Raw genomic sequence first — 15,827 nt, 5'->3', positions numbered from 1 at the left:
GTCACAGGTGGGTGCACTCTCTCTCTCTCTCTCTCTCTTAGGTTTCTCTCTCTCTCTTATCTCTCTCTCTCTCTCTCTCTCTCTCTCTCTCTCTCTCTCTCTCTCTCTCTCTCTCTCTCTCTCTCTCTCTCAGGTCTCTCTCTCTCTCTTAGGTCTCTCTTAGGTCTATCTCTCTCTCTCTTAGGTCTCTCTCTCTCTTATAGGTCTCTCTCTCTCTCTTAGGTGTCAGGACACATAGCACACCAGTAACACATAGCACACCAGTAACACATAGCACACCAGTAACACATAGCACACCAGTAACACATAGCACACCAGTAACACATAGCACACCTGTCAGGTTTTGGCCAGGGTTGTTCCGGTTTTTGGTCACTAGATGCCCCCATTGTGCCTTTTGACCTTTTGTTTTCCCTTGACCCCCATTATTATTTGCACCTGTGCCTCGTTTCCCCTGATTGTATTTAAACCATTTGTTTTACTCAGTTCTTTGCTCTGTGTTTGTATGTTAGCACCCAGCCCTAGTACTCTGTGAGCTCTTGTTGATCCCGGTGGACTCTCTTGTGGAGTTCTGTTTTTTGTTCTTGTTTGTTTGTTTTTGAGTATCTTTTGAGGCTTTTTGTGCTGTGCCTTCCACCTTGTGGATTTGCCTTTTTGTCTTGGAGGATTGCCTTTGTTCTTGTGGAATTCCTTTTGAGGTTGTGGAGTTACATGTTTTCCTGAAGAACTTCACTTTTTACTTCATTAAATACACCGTCTCAAGTACTGCTGTGTCTGCCTCATCTTCTGGGTTCTGCTGACTATTCGTGGCTCAGTTGGTTTAGTGACTGTTTCTCACTCCGGAGACCCGGGTTCGTAACCGGGTCCTGACAGAAACACAGAGCCAAAAATGAACCCAGAGGCAGCCAGTTCCCAGGACCTTGTTGCCATGCTGTCCCACCACCAGGAGACTGTCCAACGCCACGAAGCCGCCCTGGTTCAGCAAGAGGCCTTAATGGCTAGACATTCTCATCTTCTGTCGGAGATGCTGACTTCCATAAAGCAGATATCTGATCGACTTACCCTGGCAACAGTTCCCGTCCCAGTACCTCAGATTCATGTACCCATGGCAGTTAACCCTCTGGCTGAACCTCGTCTTCCACCTCCCCAACGGTTCTCAGGTGATCCAAGTGCTTGGAGCTGCAACCCTCGTCGTTCCCCACCGACCGGTCTAAGATCGCATATATCATTACCCTGCTGTTGGAAAAAGCCCTGGCCTGGGCTACTGCTGTGTGGGATGCCCATAGTTCCTGCTGTGCCAGCTACTCTGCCTTTGCTGAGGAATTAAAACGAGTGTTTCAAGGCCCAAGCAGTGGTCCTGACTCAGCCAAACAGCTCCTGACTCTCCACCAAGGTTGGCGCAGCGTGACGGACTATGCCATCCAGTTCCGCACGGTGGCAGCAGCGAGTGGCTGGAACAACGAGGCGCTCACGGTGTGCTTTCTGAAAGGCCTTTCCGACACTATCCAAGATGAACTGGCCACTCGAGAACCACCGGACAATCTCGAGTCCCTGATCAAGTTGGCCTCACGCATTGACCAGCGTCTGAGAGAGAGAGAACTCAACCGTAGACCTCTAGCCCCTATCAGTCCCAGCTCCGAGTCCCCACCTTTATCCTCGCTGGCTCCACCGGAACCCATGCAGATTGGACGCATCTTCCAGGCTGAGAGAGACCACCGGATGAGGGAGCGACGCTGTCTATATTGCGGCAAACCGGGATATTTCCGTTCCACGTGCCCCGGGCTCCAGGGAAACGCTCTGTCCCGTACAGACGGGGGGGAACTGTAACGGGAAACATAACCTCCTCCCATCCGTCCAACTCCCGTCTGCTCATTCCAGTCATCCTTTCCTGGGACAACCACAAGATTCACCTTCAAGCCTTGGTAGACTCTGGAGCCGCAGGTAACTTCATGGATGGTGTCTGGGCGAAGGAGAATGGTGTTCCCTCTGAACCTCTAAGTGACCGCATGAGGGTTACTACATTGGATGGAAGCCCTTTGGGATCTGGACTTGTCACTCATGTCACTACCTCCTTGCGACTTTCAGTTTCACAACACCAGGAATTGATGAACTTTCATTTGATCTCCTGTTCCGAGTTCCCTCTCGTCCTTGGATACCCCTGGCTTCACAGCCATAACCCTCACATCGACTGGTCTGTGGGCACTATCAAGCAGTGGGGTCCTACGTGCCAAGCTACTTGTATTTTCCCGAATTCCCCGAGTCCTACTCCCGAGTCTTTAGAATCCATCGACCTGACCCGAGTTCCCGAGTGTTACCATGACCTCAAACTGGTATTTAGCAAACAGAGGGCCACCATGCTACCACCCCATAGACCTTATGATTGCCCCATCGAACTGTTTCCGGGCACTTGCCCCCCCAGGGGTCGGATCATTTCCCTATCTCCACCCGAACGAGCTGCTATGGATACCTACATCAAGGACGCTCTGGAAGCAGGCCTCATGCGTCCATCCACCTCCCCGGCAGGAGCAGGGTTTTTCTTTCTTTGTGGCCAAGAAAGACGGTGGATTATGTCCTTGTATCGACTACCGGGGACTCAATACCATAACCATCCGTAACCGTTACCCGCTACCCCTTATGGCCACAGCCTTCGAGCTGCTCCAGGAAGCATTTGTTTTCACTAAGCTTGACCTGCGGAACGCATACAATCTTGTGCGGATCAGACCTGGTGACGAGTGGAAGACCGCTTTCAACACGCCTACTGGTCACTATGAATACTTGGTGATGCCCTTCGGCCTGACCAATGCCCCAGCGGTATTCCAATTGCTCATAAACGATGTTCTTAGGGATATGCTTAACATATTTGTGTTCGTTTACTTGGATGACATCCTCATCTTTTCGAGCTCTCTTCAAGAACACACAAAGCATGTCAGACAAGTACTCAAATGCCTCCTAGACAGCCATCTGTACGTTAAGCCGGAAAAAATGTGAATTCCATTCATCCCAAGTACAATTCCTGGGATTTGTAGTGGAACCCGGTCGAGTCCAAATGGACCCCAGAAAGCTGGGGGCGGTAGCGGATTGGCCCACCCCCAAATCCGTTAAGGAAGTTCAGTGTTTCCTGGGCTTCACTAACTTTTACCGCAAGTTCATCAAGAACTTCAGCTTGGTGGCAGCCCCTCTCTCAGCTTTAACCAAGGGTGGCAATGCAAGGTTTTTGTGGGGAAGAGAAGCTGAGACGGCCTTCCAAGGACTCAAGCAGCGTGTCCTCTCTGCTCCCATCCTGATACTACCGACTACGGATGAACCGTTTGTGGTGGAGGTAGACGCCTCAGAGGTTGGTGTTGGAGCTGTCCTGTCTCAGAGGGGTGAAGACAAGAAGCTTCATCCGTGCTCTTTCTTCTCACACCGGCTTACCCCGGCTGAGAGGAACTACGATGTGGGGGATCGTAGATGGCATTGAAGGAATGGAGACACTGGCTCGAGGGGGCTTCTCACCTGTTTCAAGTGCTTACGGACCACAAAAATCTGGAGTATATCCAGCAGGCGAAGCGGTTGAACTCTAGACAAGCTAGATGGTCTCTTTTCTTCAATCGATTCCAGTTTATCCTCACCTATCAGCCCGGGTCGAAGAATCTCAAACCGGATGCCCTGTCCCGAGTCTACGCTCCTGCCATTCGAGATGACACGGACATGCCTGTCCTTCCTGCTGCTAAGATCGTGGCTCCGATCTAAGGGCAAGTTGAAGATACCGTGAGACGAGCTCAAGCTATTGAACTGGACCCGAAAGGAGGTCCTGCCAATCTGTTGTTTGTCTCCAAGGCAGTGAGGACTCAGGTCCTTCTGTGGGGGCACTCCTCTCGCCTCACATGTCATCCGGGCGTAGGTCGCACCTTGGAGTTCATCCAGTGTAAGTTCTGGTGGCCTACCATAAGAGAAGACGTTGCCACTTTCGTCAATGCTTTCCCCGTGTGCTGCCAGGGCAAATCTTCTCACCTCCGACCGCAAGGACTCCTTCACCCTTTACCTGTTCCCCACAGACCCTGGTCCCATATCTCGTTGGACTTTATTACTGGCCTTTCTCCATCCCATGTCAATACTACTATCCTAGTCATAATCGACAGGTTTTCTAAGGCGGCCAGGTTCGTCCCTCTGATAAGTTACCTTCTGCCAAGGAAACGGCTGAGTTGGTAATTAATCATGTGTTCCGAGTCTTCGGCATTCCTCAAGATATGGTTTCTGACAGAGGTCCCCAGTTCGCCTCAAGGTTTTGGAAGGCCTTCTGCCAACTCATGGGGGCTTCTGCCAGTCTATCTTCAGGGTACCATCCGGAGTCCAACGGCCAAACAGAGAGGATGAATCAAGAGCTGGAAACCACCCTCCGATGACTCGTAACAACCCGTCCACATGGTCGTCCTTCATTGTTTGGGCCGAATACGCGCACAACACCTTGCGCTCCTCCTCCACTGGTATGTCCCCGCACGAGTGTCAGTTTGGCTATGCCCCGCCATTGTTCCCGGACCAGGAGGCAGAAGTCAGAGTGCCTTCAGCCTTGAAGTTCGTCAGACGCTGTCGGCTTATGTGGAGGAAGACCCGTCTTAATCTTATGCGTTCTTCACAGAGGTACCAACAACAAGCCAACAGACGTCGCCGTCCCGGGCCTACCCTGCGCCCCAGCCAGAGAGTCTGGCTCTCCACAAGAGACTTACCACTACGGGTGGAGTCTCGCAAGCTGTCCCAAAAATACATCGGTCCCTTTAAGTTTGCCAGGAGAGTTAACTCTGTTTCTTATCGCCTACACTTACCCAGATCCCTTAAGATTAATCCCACGTTTCACATTTCCTTATTAAAACCTGTTGTTTTTTCTCCCCTTGTCCTGGCAGACAGACCTTCCCCTCCGCCTCGTGTCATTGGAGGCCAGCCGGCTTATACCGTCCATCGGATACTGGATTCCCGCCGGGTGCAGCGGTCCTGGCAGTATCTGGTGGACTGGGAAGGCTACGGTCCCGAGGAGCGCTTCTGGGTTCCTGCCAAAGACATACTGGACCCTGACCTCATTCGTCAGTTCAGTGCCCTCCACCCTGAGAGAGCTGGTAGGAACGTCAGGAGCCGTTCCTAGGGGGGGGATTCTGTCAGGATTTGGCCAGGGTTGTTCCGGTTTTTGGTCACTAGATGCCCCCATTGTGCCTTTTGACCTTTTGTTTTCCCTTGATCCCCATTATTATTTGCACCTGTGCCTCGTTTCCCCTGATTGTATTTAAACCATTTGTTTTACTCAGTTCTTTGCTCTGTGTTTGTATGTTAGCACCCAGCCCTAGTACTCTGTGAGCTCTTGTTGATCCCGGTGGACTCTCTTGTGGAGTTCTGTTTTTTGTTCTTGTTTGTTTGTTTTTGAGTATCTTTTGAGGCTTTTTGTGCTGTGCCTTCCACCTTGTGGATTTGCCTTTTTGTCTTGGAGGATTGCCTTTGTTCTTGTGGAATTCCTTTTGAGGTTGTGGAGTTACATGTTTTCCTGAAGAACTTCACTTTTTACTTCATTAAATACACCGTCTCAAGTACTACTGTGTCTGCCTCATCTTCTAGGTTCTGCTGACTATTCGTGGCTCAGTTGGTTTAGTGACTGTTTCTCACTCCGGAGACCTGGGTTTGTAACCGGGTCCTCACATTAGGTCTCTCTCTCTCAGGTCTCTCGTCTTTTACAGCATAACTGTTGCGCTGTACATATTTTACCTCTCTGTCCTCCTCTCACACATTCCATTCATCTCTCTAATCCCTTTTTCCTGTCATTTAAAATAAGGGTTCTGGTGTTTGATCTTGGTGAAGATTAGACCATGAGTGGTGAAATTAATTGTATGATTTCATCTCAGCGTTGAAAGCAGTGGTGTTCAATATTTATTGAAAGTGCTTGAGAGGGAATCTGCAAGGTATTATTTACTATATCAAATCAAAGTTTGTCACGTGCACGGAATACAACAGGTGTAAACAGTACAGTGACATGCTTACTTTAAAGCTCTTCCTCCTCAATGCAGTGTTCAGTACCAAAGGTAAAGAAATAGAGAATCCACAATAGGATCTTAAAAAGAGCATGGAATCAATACAAGGTCAGATCAAATAAAAACAGGAAATAAAGCACCTTAAAACAGGAAGTATACCTTATCATAAGGCATGGATCAGTCATTCCAGGGGTTTTGGAGATTTGGTTCATCTTGAGTGGAACAGTATTGTCCATCAAGTTGCTTACAGTAAAATGGGTTGAAAACACTGTTTCGCAAGCCAATACCAACTAGCGATACCAATAGACTTCCAGTCATTGTGCTATCTGCTAGCATGCTGGTATCCCTTTAACACTGCAGGCCTTCATTTAAAGCTCTATTGGTATCTGCTAGCATGCTGGTATCCCTTTAACACTGCAGGCCTTCATTTAAAGCTCTATTGGTATCTGCTAGCATGCTGGTATCCCGTTAACACTGCAGGCCTTCATTTAAAGCTCTATTGAGAGGACTGCTGACTGGATGCACTCATACTTTTCCAGTGAGGGACTCTCCTCCTCCTTTTCCCTCACGTCCTCCCTCTCTCTCTCTCTCTCTCTCTCCCTCATACCCCACCCCACCAAACTCCCTCTCTGCCCCAACCCTGGTCTCCCCCCCACCCCCTCCTCTCCCTCTCTCCATCCAGAGGCAGGAGGCTCTACGTTCACCATAGGAAAGTCTGTGTGGTTGCTGTGGGCCATTGTGTTCAATAACTCGGTCCCAGTGGAGAACCCCAGAGGAACCACCAGTAAGATCATGGTGCTGATCTGGGCCTTCTTCGCTGTCATCTTCCTGGCTTCCTACACAGCCAACCTGGCTGCCTTCATGATCCAGGAGGAGTACATAGACACTGTCTCTGGACTCTCAGACAAAAAGGTAAACATAGAAGAATGGTTGTGTGTTTTTTTAAAGGTGGGTAAGGGTTATAGGTAAAGGTTATAGGTAAGGGTTATAGGTAAAGGTTATAGGTAAGGGTTATAGGTAAGGGTTATAGGTAAGGGTTATAAGTAAGGGTTATAGGTAAGGGTTATAGGTAAGGGTTATAAGTAAGGGTTATAAGTAAGGGTTATAAGTAAGGGTTATAGGTAAGGGTTATAGGTAAGGGTTATAGGTAAGGGTTATAGGTAAGGGTTATAGGTAAGGGTTAGAATTAAGGGTTATAGGTAAGGGTTATAGGTAAGGGTTATAGGTAAGGGTTATAGGTAAGGGTTATAAGTAAGGGTTTTAGGTTATAGGGTTATAGGTAAGGGTTATAAGTAAGGGTTATAGGTAAGGGTTATAGGTAAGGGTTATAGGTATAGGGTTATAGGTAAGGGTTATAGGTAAGGGTTATAGGTAAGGGTTATAGGTAAGGGTTATAAGTAAGGGTTATAGGTAAGGGTTATAGGTAAGGGTTATAGGTAAGGGTTATAGGTTATAAGGGTTATAGGTAAGGGTTATAGGTAAGGGTTATAGGTAAGGGTTATAGGTAAGGGTTATAAGTAAGGGTTATAGGTAAGGGTTATAGGTAAGGGTTATAAGTAAGGGTTATAGGTAAGGGTTATAGGTAAGGGTTATAAGTAAGGGTTATAGGTAAGGGTTATAGGTAAGGGTTATAGGTAAGGGTTATAGGTAAGGGTTATAGGTAAGGGTTATAGGTAAGGGTTATAGGTAAGGGTTATAGGTAAGGGTTATAGGTAAGGGTTATAAGTAAGGGTTATAGGTAATGGTTATAAGTAAGGGTTATAGGTAAGGGTTATAAGTAAGGGTTATAGGTAAGGGTTATAGGTAAGGGTTATAAGTAAGGGTTATAGGTAAGGGTTATAGGTAAGGGTTATAGGTAAGGGTTATAGGTAAGGGTTATAGGTAAGGGTTATAGGTAAGGGTTATAAGTAAGGGTTATAGGTAAGGGTTATAGGTAAGGGTTTGATTCTGATGTTCTGATTTAAAAATATGTTCAGTTTAATAACAATTTCAATCGCAAGCACACATTGATGTCCAGGCTCCCTCTCTCTCTCTCTCTCTCTCTCTCTCTCTCTCTCTCTCTCTCTCTCTCTCTCTCTCTCTCTCTCTCTCTCTCTCTCTCTCTCTCTCTCTGCTTTCTGATGTTCAATGTTTTGGTTGAATATGATAGCATGGTATTTTGAGCTTGATGTTGAATGTACTGTCATGGTCTATTACAGCTCAGTGCTTTATGGTCAATACTTTGTTGTCGTGATACTGCTCAGTGTTATGGTGATTGGACATGGCTACAGATAGAATAAAACTGGATTCATACGGTTTATGTGATTTGGTCTCTATGGTTCTCTGATGTAGAAAAAAATATACTTCCTTGTACTGTAGCAAAGCTCAGGCTTCTTCCCTCTCTATTCAAACATAGGCCCATTGTTTCTTCATAAAATAGGGATGTTTAGCCCAACTCAAACTCACCTTTCTCACCTCTCTTTCAGTTCCAGCACCCCACAGAGCAGTACCCCCCTCTGAAGTTTGGCACGGTGCCCAATGGAAGTACAGAGAAGAACATCCGCAGTAACTACCCTGGCATGCACCATTACATGGTCAAATATAACCAGAGAGGGGTGGAGGACGCCATTAACAACCTCAAGACTGGGTCTGTCTTTCTTTCTGTCCCCTCTGGGATCTGAACTATGTCTATGAGATGATCCCCTCACTCTCACTCTTTCCGCTAAACTTCCCTCTCACAATATCAACCTCTCACCCTAAAACTTCTCACCCAAAAATGTCCTCTCTGTCCCACTCTATATTACAGGATCAGTCAAATACTTCCCCCCTCTCCTCTCCTTCTCTCTCCATCCCTCTCCTCTACAATCTCCTGTCCTTCTCTCTCCATCTCTCTCCTCTACCCTCTCCTCCCCTTCTTTCTCCATCCCTCTCCTCTACCCTCTACTATCCTTCTCTCTGCATCCCTCCCCTCTACCCTCTCCGCTGCCCTCTCCTCTCCTTCTCTCTGCATCCCTCCCCTCTACCCTCTCCGCTGCCATCTCCTCTCCTTCTCTCTGCATCCCTCCCCTCTACCCTCTCATCTCCTTCTCTCTGCATTCCTCTCCTCTACCCTCTCCTTTCCTTCTTTCTCCATCCCTCTCCTCTCCTTCACTCTGCATCCCTCCCCTCTACCCTCTCCTCTCCCCTCTCCTCTCCTTCTCTCTGCATCCCTCTCATCCCCACTCTACACTCTCCTTCTTTCTCCATCCCTCTCCTCTACCCTCTCCTCCCCCCTCTCCTCTCCTTCTCTCTGCATCCCTCTCCTCTACCCTCTCCTCTCCTTCTCTCTGCATCCCTCTCCTCTACACTCTCCTCTCCTTCTTTCTCAATCCCTCTCCTCTCCCCTCTCCTCTCCCTCCATCCCTCCCCTCTACCCTCTCCTCTGCCCTCTCCTCTCCTTCTCTCTGCATCCCTCTCCTCTACCCTCTCCTCTCCTTCTTTCTCCATCCCTCTCCTCTCCCCTCTCCTCTCCTTCTCTCTGCATCCCTCTCCTCTACCCTCTCCTCTCCTTCTTTCTCCATCCCTCTCCTCTCCCCTCTCCTCTCCTTCTCTCTGCATCCCTCTCCTCTACCCATCCCTCTCCTCTACCCTCTCCTCTCCTTCTTTTTCCATCCCTCTCCTCTACCCTCTCCTCCTCTTCTCTCTGCATCCCTCTCCTCTACCCTCTCCTCTCCTTCTCTTCCATCCCTCCCCTCTACACTCTCCTCTCCTTCTTTCTCCATCCCTCTCCTCTCCCCTCTCCTATCCTTCTATCTCCATCCCTCCCCTCTCATTCTCTCTGCATCCTCCCCTCTACCCTCTCCTCTCTCCTCTCCTCTCCTTCTCTCTGCATCCCTCTCCTCTACTCTCTCCTCTCCTTCTCTCTGCATCCCTCCCCTCTACCCTCTCCGCTGCCCTCTCCTCTCCTTCTCTCTGCATCCCTCCCCTCTACCCTCTCCGCTGCCATCTCCTCTCCTTCTCTCTGCATCCCTCCCCTCTACCCTCTCCTCTGCCCTCTCCTCTCCTTCTCGCTAAATCCCTCCCCTCTACACTCTCATCTCCTTCTCTCTGCATTCCTCTCCTCTACCCTCTCCTTTCCTTCTTTCTCCATCCCTCTCCTCTCCTTCACTCTGCATCCCTCCCCTCTACCCTCTCCTCTCCCCTCTCCTCTCCTTCTCTCTGCATCCCTCTCATCCCCACTCTACACTCTCCTTCTTTCTCCATCCCTCCCCTCTACCCTCTCCTCTCCCCTCTCCTCTCCTTCTCTCCCTGCATCCCTCTCCTCCTCACTCTCTTCTCCTTATCTCTGCATCCCTCTCCTCTCACCTCGCCTCTCCTTCTCTCTCCATCCCTCCCCTCTACCCTCTCGTCTCCTCTCCCCTCTCCTCTCCTTCTCTTCCATCCCTCCCTCTCTACACTCTCCTCTCCTTCTCTCTGCATACCTCTCCTCTACTCTCTCCTCTCCTTCTCTCTCCATCCCTCCCCTCTACACTCTCCTCTCCTTCTCTCTGCATCCCTCTCCTCTACACTCTCCTCTCCTTCTCTCTGCATCCCTCCCCTCTACACTCTCCTCTCCTTCTCTCTGCATCCCTCTCCTCTCCACTCCCCTCTCCTTCTATCTCCATCCCTCTCCACTCTCCTCTCCTTCTCTTTCCATCCCTCCCCTCTACACTCTCCTCTCCTTCTCTCTGCATCCCTCTCCTCTACCCTCTCCTCTCCTTCTCTCTGCATACCTCTCCTCTACTCTCTCCTCTCCTTCTCTCTGCATCCCTCTCCTCTCCACTCTCTTCTCCTTATCTCTGCATCCCTCTCCTCTCACCTCGCTTCTCCTTCTCTCTCCATCCCTCCCCTCTACCCTCTCCTCTCCTCTCCCCTCTCCTCTCCTTCTCTTCCATCCCTCCCTCTCTACACTCTCCTCTCCTTCTCTCTGCATACCTCTCCTCTACTCTCTCCTCTCCTTCTCTCTCCATCCCTCCCCTCTACACTCTCCTCTCCTTCTCTCTGCATCCCTCTCCTCTACACTCTCCTCTCCTTCTCTCTGCATCCCTCCCCTCTACACTCTCCTCTCCTTCTCTCTGCATCCCTCTCCTCTCCTTCTCTCTGCATCCCTCTCCTCTCCTTCTCTCTGCATCCCTCTCCTCTACTCTCTCCTCTCCTTCTCTCTCCACCCCCCTCTACCCTATCCTCTCCTTCTCTCTCCATCCCCCTCCTCTCTCCTCTCCTCTCCTTCTCTCTGCATCCCTCTCTTCTACACTCTCCTCTCCTTCTCTCTGCATCCCTCCCCTCTACCCTCTCCTCTCCTTCTTTCTCCATCCCTCTCTCCTCTCCCCTCTCCTCTCCTCTCTCTCCATCCCTCTCCTCTCCTTCTCTCTGCATCCTCCCCTTTACCCTCTCCTCTATCCTCTCCTCTCCTTCTCTCTCCATCCCTCCCCTCTACACTCTCCTCTCCTTCTCTCTGCATCCCTCTCCTCTACACTCTCCTCTCCTTCTCTCTGCATCCCACCCCTCTACCCTCTCCTCTCCTTCTCTCTCCATCCCCCTCCTCTCTCCTCTCCTCTCCTTCTCTCTGCATCCCTCTCCTCTACACTCTCCTCTCCTTCTCTCTGCATCCCTCCCCTCTACCCTCTCCTCTCCTTCTTTCTCCATCCCTCTCCTCTCCCTCTCCTCTCCTCTCCTTCTCTCTCCATCCCTCTCCTCTCCTTCTCTCTGCATCCTCCCCTTTACCCTCTCCTCTATCCTCTCCTCTCCTTCTCTCTCCATCCCTCCCCTCTACACTCTCCTCTCCTTCTCTCTGCATCCCTCTCCTCTACACTCTCCTCTCCTTCTCTCTGCATCCCACCCCTCTACCCTCTCCTCTCCTTCTCTCTGAATCCCTCTCCTCTACTCTCTCCTCTTCTTCTCTCTGCATACCTTTCCTCTCCACTCTCCTCTCCTTCTCTCTCCATCCCTCTCCACTCTCCTCTCCTTCTCTCTCCATCCCTCTCCTCTCCACTCTCCTCTCCTTCTCTCTGCATCCCGCTCCTCTCCCCTCACCTCTCCTTCTCTCTCCATTCCTCCCCTCTACCCTCTCCTCTCCCCTCTCCTCTCCTCTCCTTCTCTCTGCATCCCTCTCCTCTACCCTCTCCTCTCATTCTTTATCCATCCCTCCCCTCTCCCCTCTCCTCTCTTTCTCTCTGCATCCCTCTCCTCTACCATCTCCTCTCCTCTTCCATCCCTCCCCTCTACACTCTCCTCTCCTTTCTCCATCCCTCTCCTCTCCCCTCTCCTCTCCTTCTCTCTCCATCCCTCTCCTCTCCTTCTCTCTGCATCACCCCCTCTACCCTCTCCCCTCTCCTCTCCTTCTCTCTCCATCCCTCCCCTCTACACTCTCCTCTCCTTCTCTCTGCATCCCTCTCCTCTCCCCTCTCCTCTCCTTCTCTCTGCATCCCTCTCCTCTACTCTCTCCTCTCCTTCTTTCTCGATCCCTCCCCTCTCCCCTCGCCTCTCCTTCTCTCTGCATCCCTCTCCTCTACCATCTCCTCTCCTTCTCTTCCATCCCTCCCTCTCTACACTCTCCTCTCCTTCTCTCTGCATACCTCTCCTCTACTCTCTCCTCTCCTTCTCTCTCCATCCCTCCCCTCTACACTCTCCTCTCCTTCTCTCTGCATCCCTCTCCTCTACACTCTCCTCTCCTTCTCTTCCATCCCTCCCTCTCTACACTCTCCTCTCCTTCTCTCTGCATACCTCTCCTCTACTCTCTCCTCTCCTTCTCTCTCCATCCCTCCCCTCTACACTCTCCTCTCCTTCTCTCTGCATCCCTCTCCTCTACACTCTCCTCTCCTTCTCTCTGCATCCCTCCCCTCTACACTCTCCTCTCCTTCTCTCTGCATCCCTCTCCTCTCCACTCCCCTCTCCTTCTCTCTGCATCCCTCTCCTCTCCACTCTCCTCTCCTTCTCTCTGCATCCCTCTCCTCTCCACTCTCCTCTCCTTCTCTCTGCATCCCTCTCCTCTACTCTCTCCTCTCCTTCTCTCTCCACCCCCCTCTACCCTATCCTCTCCTTCTCTCTCCATCCCCCTCCTCTCTCCTCTCCTCTCCTTCTCTCTGCATCCCTCTCCTCTACACTCTCCTCTCCTTCTCTCTGCATCCCTCCCCTCTACCCTCTCCTCTCCTTCTTTCTCCATCCCTCTCCTCTCCCCTCTCCTCTCCTCTCCTTCTCTCTCCATCCCTCTCCTCTCCTTCTCTCTGCATCCTCCCCTTTACCCTCTCCTCTATCCTCTCCTCTCCTTCTCTCTCCATCCCTCCCCTCTACACTCTCCTCTCCTTCTCTCTGCATCCCTCTCCTCTACACTCTCCTCTCCTTCTCTCTGCATCCCACCCCTCTACCCTCTCCTCTCCTTCTCTCTGAATCCCTCTCCTCTACTCTCTCCTCTCCTTCTCTCTCCATCCCTCTCCACTCTCCTCTCCTTCTCTCTCCATCCCTCTCCTCTCCACTCTCCTCTCCTTCTCTCTGCATCCCGCTCCTCTCCCCTCACCTCTCCTTCTCTCTCCATCCATTCCTCCCCTCTACCCTCTCCTCTCCCTGCATCCCTCCCTCTCCTCTCCTTCTCTCTGCATCCCTCTCCTCTACCCTCTCCTCTCATTCTTTCTCCATCCCTCCCCTCTCCCCTCTCCTCTCTTTCTCTCTGCATCCCTCTCCTCTACCATCTCCTCTCCTCTTCCATCCCTCCCCTCTACACTCTCCTCTCCTTCTTTCTCCATCCCTCTCCTCTCCCCTCTCCTCTCCTTCTCTCTCCATCCCTCTCCTCTCCTTCTCTCTGCATCCTCCCCTTTACCCTCTCCTCTATCCTCTCCTCTCCTTCTCTCTCCATCCCTCCCCTGTACACTCTCCTCTCCTTCTCTCTGCATCCCTCTCCTCTCCACTCTCCTCTCCTTCTCTCTGCATCCCTCTCCTCTACTCTCTCCTCTCCTTCTCTCTCCATCCCCCCTCTACCCTATCCTCTCCTTCTCTCTGCATCCCTCCCCTCTACACTCTCCTCTCCTTCTCTCTGCATCCCTCTCCTCTCCACTCCCTCTCCTTCTCTCTCTCTGCATCCCTCTCTCTGCATCCCTCTCCACTCTCCTCTCCTTCTCTCTGCATCCCTCTCCTCTCCCTTCTCTCCTCTCCTTCTCTCTGCATCCCTCTCCTCTCCACTCTCTCCTCTCCTTCTCTCTCCACCCCCTGTACTCTACCCTATCCTCTCCTTCTCTCTCCATCCCCCCTGTACCTCTCTCCTCTCCTCTCCTTCTCTCTGCATCCCTCTCCTCTACACTCTCCTCTCCTTCTCTCTGCATCCCTCCCCTCTACCCTCTCCTCTCCTTCTTTCTCCATCCCTCTCCTCTCCCCTCTCCTCTCCTTCTCTCTCCATCCCTCTCCTCTCCTTCTCTCTCTCTGCATCCTCCCCTTTACCCTCTCCTCTATCCTCTCCTCTCCTTCTCTCTCCATCCCTCCCCTGTCCCTCTCCACTCTCCTCTCCTTCTCTCTGCATCCCTCTCCTCTCCACTCTCCTCTCCTTCTCTCTCTGCATCCTCCCCTTTACCCTCTCCTCTATCCTCTCCTCTCCTTCTCTCTCCATCCCTCCCCTCTACACTCTCCTCTCCTTCTCTCTGCATCCCTCTCCTCTACACTCTCCTCTCCTTCTCTCTGCATCCCACCCCTCTACCCTCTCCCTCTCCTTCTCTCTGAATCCCTCTCCTCTACTCTCTCCTCTCTCTCCTCTCCATCCCTCTCCACTCTCCTCCCTCCCACTTCCTCTCCTCCATCCCTCTCCTCTCCTCTCCACTCTCCTCTCCTTCTCTCTGCATCCCGCTCCTCTCCCCCCTCACCTCTCCTTCTCTCTCCATTCCTCCCCTCTACCCTCTCCTCTCCCCTCTCCTCTCCTCTCCTTCTCTCTGCATCCCTCTCCTCTACCCTCTCCTCTCATTCTTTCTCCATCCCTCCCCTCTCCCCTCTCTCTCTTCTCTCTCTGCATCCCTCTCCTCTACCATCTCCTCTCCTCTTCCATCCCTCCCCTCTACACTCTCCTCTCCTTCTTTCTCCATCCCTCTCCTCTCCCCTCTCCTCTCCTTCTCTCTCCATCCCTCTCCTCTCCTTCTCTCTGCATCCTCCCCTCTACCCTCTCCCCTCTCCTCTCCTTCTCTCTCCATCCCTCCCCTCTACACTCTCCTCTCATTCTCTCTGCATCCCTCTCCTCTACTCTCTCCTCTCCTTCTCTCTGCATACCTCTCCTCTACACTCTCCTCTCCTTCTCTCTGCATCAATCCCCTCTACCCTCTCCTCTCCTACTCTCTGCATCCCTCTCCTCTACTCTCTCCTCTCCTTCTCTCTCCATCCCTCTCCACTCTCCTCTCCTTCTCTCTCCATCCCTCTCCACTCTCCTCTCCTTCTCTCTGCATCCCTCTCCTCTCCACTCTCCTCTCCTCTCTGCATCCCTCTCCTCTCCTCTCTCCTCTCCTTCTCTCTCCATCCCCCCCTCTACCCTCTCATCTCCTTCGCTCTCCATCCCCCTCCTCTCTCCTCTCCTTCTCTCTGCATCCCTGTCCTCTACACTCTCCTCTCCTTCTCTCTCCATCACTCCCCTCTACCCTCTCCTCTCCTTCTCTCTGCATCCCTCTCATCTACACTCTCCTCTCCTTCTCTCTGCATCCCTCCCCTCTACCCTCTCCTCTCCTTCTCTCTGCATCCCTCTCCTCTACACTCTCCTCTCCTCTCTCCATCCCTCCCCTCTACCCTCTCCTCTCCTTCTCTCTGCATCCCTCTCCTCTCCACTCTCCTCTTCTTCTCTCTGCATCCCTCTCCTCTCCTCTCTCCTCTCCTTCTCTCTGC

At 51.5% G+C, this 15,827-nt stretch overlaps 1 protein-coding gene across 1 annotated transcript in view; it reads left to right on the top strand.

Moving 5' to 3' along the window:
- LOC123997340 (glutamate receptor ionotropic, NMDA 2D-like) overlaps positions 1 to 15,827 on the top strand; it is a 156,652-nt gene that overhangs the window by 60,407 nt on the left and 80,418 nt on the right. Inside the window, exons 10-11 of the mRNA XM_046301478.1 lie at positions 6,670 to 6,899; positions 8,453 to 8,613. Of these exons, the coding sequence (XP_046157434.1) occupies positions 6,670 to 6,899; positions 8,453 to 8,613 (391 nt within the window). The remainder of the gene's footprint in view (positions 1 to 6,669; positions 6,900 to 8,452; positions 8,614 to 15,827) is intronic.

The sequence above is a fragment of the Oncorhynchus gorbuscha genome, linkage group LG15 (genome assembly GCF_021184085.1).
Source record: "Oncorhynchus gorbuscha isolate QuinsamMale2020 ecotype Even-year linkage group LG15, OgorEven_v1.0, whole genome shotgun sequence".
Lineage (NCBI taxonomy): Eukaryota > Metazoa > Chordata > Actinopteri > Salmoniformes > Salmonidae > Oncorhynchus > Oncorhynchus gorbuscha.
This window is presented reverse-complemented; position numbering and strand designations above follow the sequence as displayed.